The sequence below is a fragment of the Bos grunniens genome, chromosome 4 (assembly GCF_055505025.1).
Source record: "Bos grunniens cultivar Pamir isolate PY7600 chromosome 4, Bosgru_T2T1.0, whole genome shotgun sequence".
NCBI lineage: Eukaryota > Metazoa > Chordata > Mammalia > Artiodactyla > Bovidae > Bos > Bos grunniens.
Genome location: NC_141168.1, coordinates 58,326,342 through 58,345,169, shown reverse-complemented (window position 1 = coordinate 58,345,169; position 18,828 = coordinate 58,326,342). Strand labels below are relative to the sequence as shown.

At 38.3% G+C, this 18,828-nt stretch overlaps 2 protein-coding genes across 2 annotated transcripts in view; one reads left to right on the top strand and one right to left on the bottom strand.

Moving 5' to 3' along the window:
* Window positions 1–10,930: 10,930 nt before the first annotated feature.
* Window positions 10,931–12,132, bottom strand: LOC147374213 (uncharacterized). Its single transcript, XM_086396524.1, has 2 exons — window positions 11,410–12,132; window positions 10,931–11,304 (listed from the first exon to the last, which is right to left on the bottom strand). Exon 1 carries the CDS (start codon window positions 12,130–12,132, stop codon window positions 11,692–11,694), a length of 441 nt encoding a protein of 146 aa, XP_086252650.1. The 3' UTR covers window positions 10,931–11,304; window positions 11,410–11,691.
* The window catches only part of DPY19L2 (dpy-19 like 2), a 95,739-nt gene continuing 88,885 nt past the window's right edge, over window positions 11,975–18,828 (top strand). The window contains exons 1-3 of the mRNA XM_086396525.1: window positions 11,975–12,591; window positions 15,916–15,940; window positions 17,799–17,886. Of these exons, the coding sequence (XP_086252651.1) occupies window positions 12,210–12,591; window positions 15,916–15,940; window positions 17,799–17,886 (495 nt within the window). The 5' untranslated portion in view covers window positions 11,975–12,209. The remainder of the gene's footprint in view (window positions 12,592–15,915; window positions 15,941–17,798; window positions 17,887–18,828) is intronic.

Sequence of the window (18,828 nt, the reverse complement as noted above, 5' to 3'; positions counted from 1 at the left end):
GTTTGGGAAACTGTATTAGGAACCAATTATCTGGGTGCCAGATGTACTTACTCTGGTATGTTTCTGGGCCTTTTCAGCTAACAGAATTAGGAATACATAAGTGTATGTAAGCATACACATTCAAATATATATATATGTGTTTGTGTGTATTAGAAATGTATTAGAAGTCATGAGTTTATGCTGCTATATTCAACTCCAATGTACTGCCATAGGGTATTTTTTTCCAGGCTTTGCCCCATTTCATATCTGTATCTGCCTTCTTCCACAGTGAGAATCCTGGCTCTCAACAACATCAACATATTTATTCACTCAATTCTACTATACACTCCAAATAATTTCATACTACTTATTTCTTACAACTACAATAAATCTTCTAAAAAGTTTAGGATTTGTTTGTAGACATTCTCTCCTCACTCAACTAAGGGTATTCAGTCAAATGACATGTTTAGTAGTTAATTAGATTAGTTTTTCTTCCTATATGGTTATGCTGTTCATTTGCAATACAACTGGGTTCATTTTTTTCAGTTTGCTTACAGTTTTAAGGATTTTTTCCCTCTCATTCTTACTCAATATATATATAATATATATAATATTAACACGCTACCAACAAAAAACTTAACAAAGAACAATAAGCAATTATAACAAGGTCACAGGATGCAAGGTCAATAAAAATAATCAAATACTTTCTAATCTACCAGCAATGAACAATTGTAATTTGAAATTAAAAATATAACACTATTTATATCAGCAACAAAATGTAAGAGAAGAAATACTTAGGTATAAATATAATAAAATATGTACAAGATCCATATGAAGAAAATGATGAAACTCTGATGAAAGAAATCAAAGAAGATCTAAATAAATGGAGATATATTCTATGTGTGCATACAGATACTCAAGAGTGAAAACCAATTGAATTTATAGACTCAACACAATTCCAGTCAAAATTCCAGCAAGTTTTGTGCCCATCAACAGATTGGTTCTAAAATTTATATTCAAAAGACCCAGAAGAGCCAACCAAAATATTGAAAAAGAACAAAGCTGGAGGACTGACAGTACTCAACTTCAAAATTTACTATAAAGCTACATTAATAAAGACAGTATGGTACTGGTGAAAGAAGGGACAAGTAGATCCACAAAACACAATGGAGAGCCCGGAAAATAAAACCATATGAATACAGTCAACTGATCCCTGACAATGAAGCAAAGGCAATTCAGTGGAGAAACTATAACTTTTTTAAAATATAAATTTATTTATTTTAATTGGAGGCTAATTACTTTATTGTATTGGTTTTGCCATACATTGACATGAATCCACCACAGGTGTACATGTGTTCTCCATCCTGAATCCCCCTCCCACCTCCCTCCCCATCCCATCCCTCTGGGTCATCCCAGTGCACTATCCCCGAGCAGCCTGTATCATGCATCGAACCTGGACTGGAGATTCGTTTCACATATGGCAATATGCATGTTTCAGTGCCATTCTCCCAAACCAGAAACTATAACTTAAAAAAAAAATTATGCCAGAACAACTGAATATCCACATGTAAAATAATGGATCTAGACAAAGACTTTTCACCCTTTACAAAAATTAACCCCAGATGGATCACAGATCTCAATGTAAAATGCAAAACTATAAAAACTCCTAGAACATAACAGGAGAGAATCTAGGTGATTTTGGATTTTTAGATACAACATCAAAAGCATGCTCCATTGAAGAAAAAGTTAATATGATGGACTATATTACAATTTAAAAAAATTGTTCTATGAAAGACATTACTAGGAGAATGAAAAGATTGGCCACAACTGGGAGAATATGTTTGCAAAACACATGTCTGATAATGGGCTTGTATTAATATACAAAGACCTATTCAAACTCATCAATCAGAAAACAATCCATATTTTTAACAGGCAAAAGATCTATCTGAATAGAAAACATACCAAGAAAATATATAAAGGTGGCAAATAAATATTAAAATATGCTCAACATCACATGTCATTTGGGAAATGCAAATTCAAACAACAACGAGATGCCATTACACACCTGTTAGAATGGCTAAAATCCAAAACACCAACAATGCCAAATGCTGACAAGGACAAAGAATAACAGTTATTGCTGGTGAGAATGCAAAATGGTACAGCCACCGTGTATGACATTTTGGAAAAGGCAAAACTATGGAGATAGTGGACTTCCCTAGTGGCTCAGATGGTAAAGAAACCGCCTGCAATGTGGGAGACCTGGGTTCGGTCCCTGGGTTGGGAAGATCCCCTGGAGAAGGGCATGGCAACCCACTCCAGTATTCTTGCCTGGAGAATTCCCCACAGACAAAGGAGCCTGGCGGACTACAGTCCATGGGGTCTCAAAGAGCCGGACATGACTGAGTGACTAAGCACATGGAGATAATAAAAAGATTAGTGGTTTGCAGAGGTTTGGGAAGAGAGAGGGATGAAAAGGTGAAACATATAGACTTGTTAGGGTGATGAAACTATTCTGATGATATTATAATGAAGGATACATGACATGATGCATTTGTCGAAGCCCAAAGAACCATAGAGCTCAAAGAGTGAGCCATAATGCAAACTATAATTACATAAGTTAATAAAAATGTATCATTATTAATTTATCAACTGTAACAAATGTACCAAACTAGTGCAAAATGTTAATACAGGATGTGCAACAGTAGAGGGGAAGGGTATATGGGGACATATAGGAATTCTGTACTTTCTGCTCAGTTTTTATGTAATTCTAAAACTATTTTAAGAAATAAAGTCTATTAATTAAAAAAAAATAGCCCTTTACCACTGAGCTGCTCAGTGGTAAAGAACCCAACTGCCAATGCAAGAGATGCAGGTTCAATCCCTGGGTCAGAAAGATCGCCTGGAGAAGGAAATGGCAACCCACTACAGTATTCTTCTTGGGAAATCCCATGGACAGTAGGAGCCTGGTAGGCTACAGTTCATAGGGTTGCAAAAGAGCAGAACAGGACTTAATGACTAAACAACAACAATTTTAAAAAGCCAATGAGCTACCACTTCACACCCACTATGATGGCTATAATCAAAAGATTGAGAGTAACAAGTGTTGGCAAGGATGTAAAGAAATTGGACCCCTTGTACATTGGTGGTGAGAATATAAAATGATATGGCCACTTTGGAAAACAGTCTGGTGGTTCATTAAAATGTTAAAGGTAAAGTTACCACATGACCTAGGAGTTCTATGCCCGGTATATATCTAGGAGAAATGAAAACGTATGTTCACATAAAATCTTGTATATGTATATTCCTATTATTCATAATATCCATAAAAGTAGAAACAACCCAAATGTCCATCAACTGGTAAACAGATAAATGAAATTTGTTATATTTATGTAACTAAATATTATTTAGCTATAAGAAGAAATGAAGTACTGATATGTGCTTCAACATGGATGAACCTTGAAAACATTACACTAGGCGAATGAAGCCAAACACAAAAGACACGTTGTGTGACTCCATTTATATGAAACACCCAGTAGAAAGATACTCAGAGAGACAGAAAGCAGACTGCTAGGGGATAGAAGAAAGGAGAAATGGGAATGACAGCTAGCTAGTATGATGTATTTTGGGGGTGGGGAGTAGTAAAAATGTGGAATTAGATAGCAGTGATTGTTCCACAACACTGTGAATATACTAAAGTCACAGAATCCTACACTTTAAAAGAATATATTTCATGCTATGTGAATTATATATCACTAAAGCTGTTACTTTAAAACATAAAAAAAGCTATCCAGAAAATATTTCATTTCCATTTTTTAGGGCCCAACTTGTCAACTTTGAGGACTTCCAGGGAGTAAATCATGTGTACTTGTGAGTTAAGAGTGAACAGTCTAAAATCTTCTCCCTGCCTCAAAATTCCTTTTTATCTGTAAAAAGAAGATAATTCTGCCTATTAGATAGCATTGTATGGTTTTAGGCTCTCAATTTAAATTGGGTTATTTTTATCTCCTCTTTTTTTTTTTTCCCTAGGAAGAACTGTAGCTGTTTCTTTGGACTCCCTGGAAAAGAAAAAGATGATATAAATACTTCCATTTCCATCTTGAGCCTTGATATGGTAATAATTACTTTTATAAAACATTTACTATATCTATATACTTTATATACATTATCTTACTTAACCTTTGCAACAACTCTTTGAGGCATGTGCTATTATTATTCCCACTTGAGGTATGAGAAAATTGAGGCATAGAGAAATTAAATGCTCAGAGGCCTACAAAGTAAGTGAGATAGCCAGGTTTCAAACCCTGTCTGTATTCATAACTAAGACTCTGTGCTAAACCCTATGACAAATATTTCTAGATTTTAGAGAGAAAAATTAAGGCCTACATTGCCTTTACTTTCTGTTTCTCTGAATATCCTTCTGCTGGGCATTTCATATACGTGGATTTATACAATACATTGTCTTCTGTGTCTCCAGGTACATAATCTTAATTAAGAAACATAAACAAATAACTCAACAATTTTTCTCTACTGAATTTTACATTGTCACTGATGAGTCTCAAGAAGAGTTTCAGATTGTAGCAATGACAAGAAGGAAATTCTAAACTTCCACATTTACCTTTTAAGAACAAGTCAATATTTATGTGAAAGCAGGACTCTGATGTCCAAAGCAAGAGCTTGGTGGTCTTCATAAAAACACTTATTATTTAGGGACGTTTCCTCTTCCCTTTATACACTAGTTGCCACTTAGGCTTCTAAAGGATGGACATAATTAAGAGAATAGGAACAATGAAGTCAACTGTATCTAAGAGACTGGACATCATATAGAATCAGGAAAGAACCAGAACAGAGTTTAGGGATGCAGTAGAGGCCAGGTTGGGGCTGGGCTGAATAGGTAGAGTGAGATAGGCTTAGTTCATCTGAGTTGGCAGTGAGAGGTGTAGCAACCGAAGGACAGGATAGGGAACAAATTGAGGGGTAGATTGCAGAGAGTAAGACCATCAAGGTGGAATCTGAACACATAGCTAGAGACAGGTAAGGAGAGAAGAGAAGCATGGTTAACAAGGGAGTTTGGTACAGGGCACTATATAACTCAACATGTATATTTTTCCAGCTACCTAAACGTATGTTCAAATACTAACTGGAATCAAGTTTAAAAGTTTAAATAAGGCTATGCGTGCATGCTAAGTGGCTTCAGTTATGTCTGACTCTTTGCAACCCCATGAACTGTAGCCTGCCAGGCTCCTTTGTCCATGGGATTCTCCAGGCAAGAATACTGGAGTGGGTTGCCATGCCCTCCTCCAGGGGATCTTCCCAACCCAGGGACTGAACCTGTGTCTCTTAATGTCTCCTGCACTGGCAGGTGGGTTCCTTACCACTAGGGCCACTTTACCACTTCGGAAGCCCTGTAATAAGGCTATGCAGTCCACAGTCTTTATTTCATGGTTGAAGAAATCAGAGCTGGTGAAGTAAATTGCCAAGACATACTGGCTAATATCCTACTGTGATATTTCTTTACCACTGTGTTATAATCAAAGTTAAATTTTAAGTCAATCTAAAGTGAGATATAAAACATAGCACACACGTGTCTTATGTTTCACTTCTTTTTTTGCTATATTTTGCATCTAAGCTGCTCATACATAAACAACAGTCCATTCTTTAATATGGTCTAAGACTTTTGCTTATTTGTAGTAGTTCTTGAATTAGTTACTTTGGTTGTAAATTTTTTTAAATCCATATGTTGGAAATTATTCAAGGAACTATCATCATTGGGTTCATGGAAAAATGGACTTTGGGGGTATGACATAAATACATGCCCGTGGTTGTGTATGTATTGGTTAAGTCATTTTAAAATGATTACCGAGTACCCTTCTGCTCACATCAGTGTGCACATATTATACAATCAGGTGGTCTCTCTGTGGGGGAGGTGAAGGAATTCTCCCAATTAATTACTGGATTATCTTCCTTCCTCTGAATGAAATATTTCTATATAAAGGCTGTTTAAGGTCAAGCAGATCTCATTTCATCTGATATAGGCCTGGGGAACTAACCAGTATGGGTGGTTGAGAGAGACAGTTTTAAAAGGAGAATAGGACCCTCACAGACACAGAAGGACTAGAACTTCCAGAAATTTCAACTTATTACAAGATATCTTTTCTCCTGTGGATGAAAAGGCAGTGTTTACACAAAGTATCACATACAGATGTATTTACATTCAAGCTGTATGCTTCACTGCAATTTGATGACTTTCCATTTTCTTCTATGAACAAGCACCTGCATAAAACTAGAATTGAAACAGGCTCTATAAAGTAATTCATAGCAGCAAATGCACTATATAAAAATGAATCAATGCAAGATATGTAATGCTTTTAGACTGAAGTTGTTTCATAAAACATACATGTGCAAAGACATTTCTTTTAGTGGAAGTAACTTGCTGCAGATGAATTTGAAAGGACCTTTTAACATATATGAAACAGACCAATCAGAAAATAAACAGCCACCAAGAAAACTGAGTCTATGGTTATTCTATTTTTGAAGCAAATACAGAGATACATGAATAAACAGAATTTTTTTCATCTTTGTGAATTTATAGGAAGTCTTGCAAAAGTATAGAAAATGAATCTCATTCAGTCCATCTTTTAAAAACTTAATTGAAATGAATAAAATAACTAAATCTAAATGCTCTGAAAAAATCTTGGATATGTGGCTCAGTAATAGTTAATATAATCATGAGATCCTAAGAATTTTGCTCTCATCTTTAGGACTAGTTAATGATGACAGACTAGAGGTAAACACTTTGATGCCAATTCCAACTCTTTAAAGAGGGGGAAAAAAGTAATGTATACGAAACTGTGAAATAGCACAAATAAAACCCCATTTTGTATGCATATTATTAAAGTGAAATTAGTATTCTAAATTATCAACTTGTATAATATTTTCAAAGCAATATTCACTTTATTATCTCAATCTTTCCAGATCCATATAACTAAGCTAGATATAGATGTAACTCAACTATCCACTTAAATTTATATCTATATATTTGTGCAAAGTTAAAACACTTAAACTTGATTAAAAATATCTGACTCAATGAAAGCAAAATCATTATTATTTGTGAAAACCAAACACTGGCCATGATGAATATCTTAATTATTTTGATATATGAAATACACAATGTAATATCTTTATGATGGATTAATTTGGAATTTCCCTACATTTCCTATTTAGTTAACTGATGTACAATAACAGTGATTTTTTCATATTTAAAAAAATGAACTAAAAAACTTCTGTTAATTGTTAAAATCCTGATTTACAAGTCATTACTGCCATCTTCAGGTTTTACAGTTTCACTGCATTTTGGCATAAAGAAGCAATTGCTTTACTAAAAGAAAACTTGAGACACGTTTTAGACATAGATGCCTGGAAAATCTCTATGTGAGGGAAACAATTTGCTAAATCACGTATTATCTTCATTTCAAAGAGAAAAAAATAATTTGAGAATATACTGCATTATATAAAATTATAATGCACTGTCAGTTCAGCAGAAAATAAGTATCAGGAATACTGATTTAAGTCATTGCTATTAACAAGCATATAGCTAAATATGACTGCAACAACTGTGTCCAAAATAGCTAGCTCAAAATAAATGAACAATGTTAGGGAAGTTATACAAGATGAAAACATGCCATGATTCTGTTCAACAGAATAAAACTGAGTGTCATGTTTCCCCTCACATACACAATCTATCCCTCCCCTTACTGAGAGAATGCAAAATCATTTAGGCAACTCTCAGTTTTCTCAGTTAACTAGTGAGCACAGAATTCTTATTACTGTTTAACAATAGAACTAACATAAAACTAATGACAAAAATATAGGTGAGCAAAACATTAATTGGAAGTAATACTTATCAGCATACTCTAAATATGGTCACTCCAGAGCACTTTATCTTATTTTTTGGTCATAATGTACGACATGTATGATCTTAGTTCTCTGACCAAGAATCAAAGCCCTGCCCCTTGCAGTGGGAGCTTGGAGTCTTAACCACCGGACCACCAGGTAAGTCCCCAAGATATAGTAACAATTTTAAAAGTAAGCATGTACTCTTTTAGATGCTTTACTATGCTTTAAGTGCTTCAGCATTTTTCAGATCAGGATATAAATATTAGAGTGACTAAGTTACTAAACTAAAGGTCACACACTGGTAATTTTCCATATATGAGTCTTCTATGTAAAAGATTTAGAGGGGAGTATGTGAAGTCACTCAATTTGTGTCTGACTCTTTGCAACCCCATGGACTGTAGCCTATGGGGTTACTCCTATGTATGGGGTTACTTCTATGTTAAACCTATGTAGGTTCCTCCATCCATGGGATTTTCCAGGCAAGAGCACTGGAGTGGGTTGCCATTTCCTTCTCCAGGGGATCTTCCCGACCCAGGGATCAAAGCCAGGTCTCCTGCATTGCAGGCAGATGCCTTACCAACTGAGCCACCAGGGAAGTCCATGGAACACAGTTAATTCTATGTGTTTACTATACACTGAATCATATATACACTGCTTATTTTACCTTTAACACTATATGCATGCTAAATTACCCAATCATGTCCAGCTTTTTGTGACTTTATGGACTGTAGTCTGCCAGGCTTCTCTGTCCATGGGATTTTCTAGGTAAGAATACTGGAGTAGTAGCCATGCCTTCCTCCAGGGGATCTTTCTGACTCAGGGATAGACCCACATCTCCGGCATCTCCTGCACTGGCAGGCAGGTTCTTTACCATTAGCTCCACCCAGTAAGCCCATCTTTAACACTATAAGTATTTTCCTATACTGTTAAGTATTCATTTAAAATTGCTTTATTCAATTTAGCAATGCTTCACCATCATCGGTGTTCTGTAATTCACTGTTTGACATGGGAGTTCTAATTTTCACTTATGTAAATAATAGTACAATGAACATCATAAAAATTATTTTTTAAATGGAGAACATGACCAGATTTGAACCTTTGAGGGCTAGACCAAGGATAAGCATATGCTTTATTCTGTTTGCACATGGAGTGATCCAAAAGACAACAGGAAACTCGAAGAAACAAATTCGCAAAGAGAGAAACGTAAGAAACAGACAAAACAGACTGAAGAAAAGACCAAAATCAGAAATTTCAGTTCAGAGTTATACAAGAAAATGTCCCTGAAAATGACATTTGGCCAACATCCCTGTAGCAGCCACTCTTTGCTCCCAGAAAACTACCCACTCCTCACAAAAAACAAAGATGTAAAACATAAAATCACTTAAGTAGATAATCTATCAACAGGGACCCTCAAATTACCTTTGAAAATATTCAACAAGATATAACTTAAACACATCTAGGAAAAATCACAGCGTTGAAGAATAAACAGATTATTTGGGAAAACACTGATTTTTAGAAAAGGCACAGGTGACCATATCGATTTCAGGTAAAAGAGTGTATAATTCAGTTGACTTGAAATGTCTGTTGGAAAATATAAATTCCCCAAACTGATACCAGAAGTAGTAACCTGTAAATATACCAATAATGATAGCCTGCTGCTGCTGCTGAGTCGCTTCAGTCGTGCCCGACTCTGTGCGACCCCGTAGACGGCAGCCCACCAGGCTCCCCCGTCCCTGGGATTCTCCAGGCAGGAACACTGGAGTGGGTTGCCATTTCCTTCTCCAATGCATGGAAGTGAAAAGTGAAAGTGAAGTCGCTCAGTCCTGTCCGACTCTTAGAGACCCCATGGACTGCAGCCTACCAGGCTCCTCTGTCCATGGGATTCTCCAGGCAAGATTACTGCCATTGCCTTCTCCGAATGATAGATTAAAGAGAAATAAAAAAGCTCCAGAACCAGATGCTCTATTTAATACATACATAAAGGTGCAAATGCACCCAATTCATGTCTTACATAATTCTATAATTTCCTTTTCATTAAATCATAGCACTCCGAAAACAATATTAGAATATTCATATGAAAAAATAAGGCATTTTTTGAATTTGCGTATTTTTTAAATAATATATTTTTATCAACCACCCATAAGTGCCTTGTATTTTAAACTCAGAGTTGGACAATTTTTCAGTTGTTAAAACTTGGGTAAATCACTACATCCTTAGTCCACAGTTTCCTAATTCATACAGTTACTGTGTGAATTAAATACAATTAAATACGAAAACATTTTGTTAATTTTTTTAGCCTCGAGGGGGTGGGGGTGGAGATGGGGGTGAGGATTGAATCTGGGCCCTCGGCAATTAAAGAGCGGGGTCCTAACCGCTAGACTGTTAGGGAATTCCCTAAATGCCTGACCATTTTAAGCAAAAAACAGTGCCAGGAACATAGAAAGTCTCCTTAGGGGGGTGGGGGGATCTTACAAACCAGCAAATTAATAATAACACTTACTTAATTTAAGTGACAAGATGAATAATGCTGTCAGTAACTGGTTTGCTGCTGCTGCTAAGTCGCTTCAGTCGTGTGCGACCCCATAGACGGCAGCCCACCAGGCTCCCCTGTCCCTGGGATTCTCCAGGCAAGAACACTGGAGTGGGTTGCCATTTCCTTCTCCAATGCATGAAAGTGAAAAGTGAAAGTGAAGTCGCTCAGTCGTGTCCGACTCTTAGCGACCCCATGGACTGCAGCCTACCAGGATCCTTGGTCCATGGGATTTTCCAGGCAAGAGTACTGGAGCGGGGTGCCATTGCCGGTTTAGACCTGCAGAATAGGGAAATTAACCTGGGCTGGAGAAACCGGGTGGGGCTTGGAAAGAAACAAAACTGAAAGAGGTAGGCAAAAACGGATGAGAACGCAAGAGGGCTTTAGGGTATGAGTAAAGGGATAGTTAACTAAAAGAGTCACATTGAAGACCTCACTTGGAATGACTGGAGAGGAAGATCTATGTCAGGGGACGTGGGAAATTGAAGTTGAAAAGGTAGATGGGGCAGGCTACTAAAGGTGCCAATAAACAAGCCAAGGAGTTTAACTTTTATTTATGGGCTAACGGGAGTCCTAAGCATTTCTGAGCGGTGTGGCATCTGGGAAATTAACCTAGCCGCAGGGCGTCTAGACCAGATGGGGGAAAGGGGTTTTAGGGAGTTGGATCCGTCGGGAAACAGATGGGACGTGAGGCGGTGTGGGCTCTGGCCGCAGGGCCGGGAGCAGAGGACATGACAAGCGCCACGGTCCCTGTGCATCTTTGCCAGTCGCTGTGGCATCGCGTATGGCTCTGCAGTGACTGTGGGTTTCTCCTTTTATGTGGTCCCCGGTGGTTTCTGGTTCAGAAAGGGGAGAGTGCTGAGCACTGCTCCGCGCTCAACTGCCGAGGAATTCTGAGCAACCTGGTTTGGGACACAATTTCACTTCAGAATAGATGGATAAACTCTGTCCTCAAAGGGGACAACTCTGAATTCGCATTCAACCTGAGGCTGTGCGGTTAGACTCACCGGGTTCATGCCAGCTCTGCCACCTGCTGCCTGCAGCGTCGGGCCACTGCCTCGGTGTAGGAGATGAATTCTAGGTGTCCCATACCAGCCAAGTGTTCCAAAGGGGCGAGGAGAGACGCTCCTAATAAGTGCCAGGCGCGTCACAGGCTCTCGCTTCCTTTCCTCGCTTTTTTTCCCCCCTACTGTTACTTTTTAAAATTGAGATCTCCTTTTTTGTTAATAACCTTGAAACAGACAACCTTTTGGCAAAAACAAAGCTAAGGCTAAACCCGAAGAAAGGAATTAAAACGAAGAAAGTTCTTCAGTCTTGTTCACTAGCAAGGTATGACAGCTGAGCCGCGCAGGTGAGAAGATGCGCTGGGAAACGCGCGTGGAGACGTGCTTGGAGCGCCGAGCAGTCAGCTCACTACAGAATGGACACGTGGGGGCGCACGTGGGAGGGTCTGCGAGGGGCGGTGCTAAGGACCTGCGCACGTGGGGCTGCAGGCGTGGTAGAGCACGTGGGAGGTTGCGCGTGGTGCTTTGGATAAGCGCACCTGGGGCTGAACGCGTGGGGGGTGCACGTGGCAGGGTGCGCAGGATAAGCGCACGTGGGGCTGCGCGCGTGAGCGGCGCACGAGCGGCGCCAGGCAGCCTGGGTTTTGTTTCGCGGTCGCCTTGACGACCGGGCAGCCTGCAACGGCGCTGCGGCGAGTCGTTGAGAATGTGAGCCGAGCCAGGCATCTTGCGGACCTCGCCTGACTAGGCCGGGCCGGCGCCGGAGAGAGTACCAGCCCCATCCGAACGGGGACTATGAGAAAATGGTCGGGCAAACGAGGAGTAAGCTCAGAGGTGCGGCTTCAGAGCCATCGCACTTTCTCCGCTCCACTCAGTCTAGGCGGCGGCGCCGGGCCACAGGATCTGGGGAGCGGGAGTTGGAGAAGGAGCCGAAGGAGGAGGTGAAAAGGCCGGAGCTGCCTTTGCGCACACGCAGGGGGAACCTGACAAGGGGCGCCCGGAAGTATTCGCCGCAGAGGATCCGAAACTTGAAAACGCAGAATTGCGTGCCAGTGGAGATGGTTAGAAGGACCGATCTTCTGAACGACCGCTTTCCGTTTCTCAGCTCTTTGCTGGAGCAGCTCTCGGACAAGGCGCAACTATTGCAAAGACGTCAGGTCTCGGGCAAGGGGGCCTTCGGCATAGGTGAGCGGAACCGACCGAGGAAAGCCCCTTGCAGGAGCCCCGACAGCTCCGGCACCAGCACTCCCGGGCGACTAGGCTCACAATGGAGAGACCCGTGTACCCTCTTGATCCTAGGGTTGGACGTGGTTTCCATGAATCTTGAATATCAGTTTAACAAGCAAGTCTGGCAGCAATAATGGCGAGTTCCAGTATCTGGAAAATTGCTGACAAAAATTCCGAGCTTTTTTAGTTCTTATTTTAAAACATTTTCAAAGGTTTGCAGGCACAGTGATAACTTTATGTGTCACCAACAAAATGTCATCTTAAGGCAGCCATTTATCCCTAGTGAAAATGATAGGGTAGCTTTGGGGGAGGGGGAGGTCAGACTTTATATTTTTCTGCACCTTGAATGAAGCAAAATAATATGTTGGTTTTAATGAGTTGAGAATCTTTCACAGGGGAAATAGGATCAAATTAGGCAATATATTTCCCCATGTTGGTATCTATTTACTTTCATCTTGCTGAGGAGCTTGATGCCTAAATTGCCTTCTTATTTAAGCCCTTGAAAGATTTTTCTTTATTTGCATTCCTAATTTTTGAAGATGTAAATTTTGCTTTTTCATTAAGAGCAATTTTGAGCCTAGTCCTTGCTCAGACTGGCTGCTGTTATATATTGAAACACAGATAGATATCTCCTAATATAAGTTGTGGTTTCTTTTCCATCGTAAGTTGATTGCTGATATTAAAGTAGAATGGATCTCCACATTTGGAGTGTGTAGACAATACTTGAGAAATAATGGGGGTTCATATTTAGATTTTGTCAGATGTCTAGTTACGGGAAATGTGGGATTTTAATTGGGACCAAAAAAGGGTAATATTTGGATGTGTGGAGCAAACAACAAGTATTAGAAGCCTATAGAACAGCATAATCAGAGCCATGGAAGTAAGAAAATATGAAATAAAAGTAAGGGTCCAAAAGAGAACACAGAGTGTTCAAAAAATTGGTTGGGACCAGCCGTGGGGAGTCTAATTCAAGTCTACATTTAAGGCATTTGAACTTCATTCAGTAGGATGGCACTGATGGGTTCTTTTCTTTAGGAAAATAATTTTTTTTTAAATGAGGTGAAATGCACATAACATAAAATTAACCATTTTTAAAGTGAACAATTTTGTGACATTTAGTATGTTCTTGATATTGACATTGAATGACTTAAATAGAGTGATAGGATCAGAAGTGTGCTTCAGAGAGATTGATTTGACAGCAGTGTGTAAAATGGACTGGATACGGACTGAGGTAGAAAAAAACAGTTGAATGCTAAAATCCAGACAATAATGGTCTTTTTAATGTTATTATTATTATTTTTTGGCGTTAATGTCTTTGTTGCTGCATGTGGACTTTTTCTAGTTGGGGTGCACTGGCTTCTCTTGTTGGGCAGCACAGGCTTTAGGCACCAAGGCTTCGGTAGTTGCTACATGTGGGCTCAGTAGCTGCAGCTTCCGGGCTCTAGAGCACAGGCTCATAGTTACGGTGCTCAGGCTTAGTTGCTCTGCGGTGGCATGTGGGATCCTCTGGGACCAGGGATCAAACCGGTATCCCTGCATTGCAGAGTGGACTCTTAACCACTGGACCAGGGAAGCCCCAGGCAGCAGTGGTCTTAATGAGGGTAGCGACAGTAGGAATGGAGAAGAGAAGTCAGAGGTGAAAGTTGATGGAAACATGTTGAGAGGACCTGGGTAGGTGATAAGGTAGAAGAGGAAAGGAATGTGATGAGGTAGAAGAGGAAAGGAATGTGATGAGAGGAAGAGAGAACATTTGGTCAGGCATGAGGATTGTAGATTTGGGAATTATTCATGTAGAAGTGAGTTGAAACATTGACATTGAGTGAGATTTCCAAGATAGAAAAGAGAGCAAAGTAAAGATACTTGGGAAAACCCCTACATACTTAGTTTTAAGAGAGAAGAGAAAAATAAAAAACAGAGAAGCATATAAAAACAAAATGGTCAGAAAATGGATGAATTGGTAGGTTGGTATGATGGGTCTTGATAGAGAAAGAAATCTAAGAATCTGGTGAAATTCTTCAGAGAGGTTGAAAAGCAGGAGAATTGAAAGAGACTGTTGATGTTGATAACTGAAGGGTCATTGGTCATTTAAGAGTTATAGGAACTTTAAAGAAGTTGGCTGATTATCTTGTCAGACATGGCAGGGGATGGAGAAGAGAATATTTTGTAGTTGGAAGGTCTACTATATCAAGAGAAGTATTTTAAGGCCTGGGAATATGAAAGGCTGAAGGAGAACGATCGAGGAGAGAGGGTGAGATTGAGGTTCGAAGAGAGTGAATACTTGATGGTGCAGTCTTGGAATAATTGGGAAGGATGGAGATAAAGGCATGAATTTGAGAAGCTATCAGTAGAAAAGAGAAGAGATACTTCCTGTTGTGAGATGGTAGAGAACAGAGAAGCAAAGCTCACTATATAGAGAAATGTTGAAATGGATATAAGATGTTGAGAGTGCTTGCATCAAATGGTCTTTGTGTCAGTAAGGTACAAGGTTGGGTCACTTTCAGAGGTGAAGTTGACAGAGGCAGGATACAGGAGATAGGCTTTTAATCACAACTTTAGAAGGAGCTGTGATAAGCCCTTCTTTGCATTTACAGTATTGACATCATTACACCTTACAATTTTGTTGGGTAGGGAATGTGGGTTAAGGGGAGTGGGTGAGAGACACTAATATTTTGAAGATTTTGGAAAGCTAGATGGACTTAGTAGGATATTTTATTTTTTCTTAAGTATTATTTTTAAGAGTAATTGCCTTGAGAATAAGAAAGAGGATACAAATATAGTTGAGTAGGACATTGTCCATCTTAGAGTTAATGAAACCTTATCAGAGTTGAGAGGGAAGGTATAGGTTTAATGTTTAAGTGGTTCATAGTATTACCATGTATTAGATGGAAAGTTAACATATGTAGTGAGTGTATACTTTTTCTATAAAGACCCAAGTAGTAAAAATTTTAAACTTCAGGCCACATACAGTCTTTGTTATTTATTCTTCTTTCCTATTTTTTACAACCCTTAAAAAAATTAACAACCATTTTAGCTTGCAGACAAAATAGACCAGACAGATCATAGACCATAGTTTGCTGATTGTGACATAAAACTAGACATCTGAGAAATGTTGAGGAGTGGTAGGACTGAGCTCAGGATGGTGAGAATATGAAAAAGAGCTGGAGAAGCATGATTGGAAGATTCCAACATTGCAGTGTTTGTTTTAAAAGTTATTAAGTAGTCATTTTAAAGGCATAATAAGGCAACTGTTAATGACTTTTTCCTTTTTTTTTCTTTTTCCAGCTGCCTTTGTGGCAATTTTGCACTGGTAAGATTAGTTTCATTTTGATATAAATAAAAACATTTGGATTATAAAAATTACCATCACTGTATATATAAAAAATTAACTGCTTGCTATGTATATAGAATATCTATATGTGTACCAGTTAACATATGTATATGTGTGTGTGTATAAAACTTTTAAAAACCTCATGTGTGAAACATTTATAAATGAATGCATTATGGGAATAGTAATTTATGAATTAAAATATTTTTGCTTTACCAAAAGGTTCACCACTGTATTTCCTAAATATCTAGCTTTTGTAGTGTGGTTTTCATGTTTATTTCATGTAAAAAACTTCGTCATTTTCTAGCAATTGAGAGTTGTTAGTGACATAAGGGAGAAGGAAATGGGAACCCACTCCAGTATTCTTACCTAGAGAATCCCGTGGACAGAGGAGCTTGGTGGGCTGGTGTCCATGGGATCGAACAGAGTTGGGCATGATTGAAGCAACTTAGCATGTATGCATGCATTGGAGAAGGAAATGGCAACCCACTCCAGTGTTCTTGCCTGGAGAATCCCAGGGACAGAGGAGTCTGGTGGGCTGCCATCTATGGGGTTGCACAGAGTTGGACATGACTGAAGCGACTTAGCAGCAGCAGCAGCAGCAGCGGCGGCGGCAGTGACATAAACTTAGGGTTTGTGTAAAGTTTTAGTAGCACCTGTCAATTGGAAATCAGGTAGAAATGAAGATAAACACCCTGTAATGGTAATACAGAATTAAATGAGCCTTTCAGTGTGCATACACATACACATTATTTTACATAAATGATATATTTGTAAAAAGTATATGTAAAATAATTTTCCTCTGACATATCTTCATTTCTACCTGAGCTCAAGGATTTCTGCTCTTGGGAAGAATGGGATCTACCCCACGTCCTGTTGGGACAGTGCTTTTCTGACCATTATTCTGCAGGGAGATCTCGATGTTGTTAATAGAACTAAGACTGTAATGTTAAGAAACATTTCCTACAGCCTGTGATACCCTGGTATATGTCCTAAGTATAAATGAAGGTGAGTGGAAGACACGGTTGCCATATGGAATTTTGTTTTATTTTCTACTTCATTGGAAAGCATCTACTGTATAATTAAGGATAGTATAATTGCTCACTACAATTTTACTTGTCACTTATGCTCCTGTTTCAGTACCTACAGCTGGGTTTATTTATTTATTTTTTTTAGTTGTATTGATGAAATATCTTTAAGTACAGTCCTGTTTTCTTTGGCACTTTATGTAGTGTTCTACTTATTAAAAAATTTATTTAACCTAGAATAATTTTATTTAAAATTATATTCTAAATCTTTTCAACAGTTAAGAGATATTTCCCAAACCTGGTACATTAGAAACACTTGTAAAACATAACAGATAAACAAAAGCATGCCTCAGTTCTGATTTAGATGCCTGGAATGGGAAGAATGATGGAGAAATCTACAAGAGTTTTAGATCAACAATTGTTGTTGTTCAGTCTCCCAGTCATGCCTGACTCTTTGCGACCCCATGGACTGCAACTTGCCAGGCCTCCCTGCTCCAGTGGATCATGTTTTGTTAGAACTCTCCACTATGATCCATCCATCTTGGGTGACCCTACATGGCATGGCTTATACCTTCATTGAGTTATGCCAGCCCCTTCACCATGACAAGGCAGTGATCCAGGAAGGGGAAATACACAATTATCTGTGTTATAGTGCTGGATTATAAATCCCTAAAAATTTACAAATTGACAAACTATAAAGTTATCTCAATATTTACTGTAAAAATTTATTCTTTGTTCTTCTTATGCTTTTTATACTTTGTTTATAATAGTTAGTTTAGCCCTGTTTTTGAAACATGTTATTTTTCTTCTAGGGTACATTTGATAACACTTTTTGAAAATGATCGTCATTTTTCTCACCTCTCAGCCTTAGAACGGGAGATGACTTTTCGCACTGAAATGGTTAGGTTCTTTCTTCTAATGAATTCATTTGTAATTTAAGAATAGTAAGGTGCAAATATATTAGGATCTGAAATGAATTTTGGTGAATTGTACTGTTTCTCACACTATTTTAGGTTTATTTTATTTTTGCTGTTTTTAAAAAGAATTTTATTAGGATATAGTTGACTTACAATGTTGTGTTTCAGATGTATAGCAAACTGATTCAGTTATAAATATACATATATTCATTCTTTTTCGGATTCTTTACTTCTGTAGATTATTACAGAATATTGAATAGAGTTCTCTGTACTATATAATAAGTCCTTGTTGGTTATCTATTTTATATATAGTAATGTGTGTATGTTAATCCCAAGCTCCTAATTTATCTCTCCCTGTCCTTCACCCACATTTCCCCTTTGGTAACCATAGGTTTGTTTTTGAAATCTGGCCTATAGGTTTATTATTTAAATAAAAAGTGTTTTAGTCCTCACTTTGTAAGCAAGAGTACAGTCAAAATGGATTAAAGACCTAAATGTAAGACCTGAAACCATAAATCTCCCAGAAGAGAACATAGGCAGAACACGGTTTGACATAAATTGCAGCAGTATTTATTTTTGGATCTGTCTCCTAAGGCAAAATAAATAAAAGCAGAAATAAATAAACAGAGCCTAGTAAAACCTAAAAGCTTTGGGGGAGCTGAAGAAACCATTCTCAAAACTAAAAGACAATCTACTGAATGGGAGAAAATACTTGTAAAATACTTGTAAATAACTGGTTAATATCCAAAATACATAAACAGTTCATACAACTCAATATAAAAAATTTTTGAAAAATTGACAGAAGACATGAATAAACTTTTTCTGAAGAAAACATACAGGTGGCTAACAGGCACATGAAAAGATGCTCAACATCACAAATTGTTAGGGAAGTGCAAGTCAAAACCACAATGAGATACCACCTCAC

Coding starts and splice junctions, on each gene's coding strand:
- LOC147374213 (XM_086396524.1), bottom strand. CDS start 12,132: ATGCCTGGCTCGGCTCACATTCTCAACGACTCGCCGCAGCGCCGTTGC.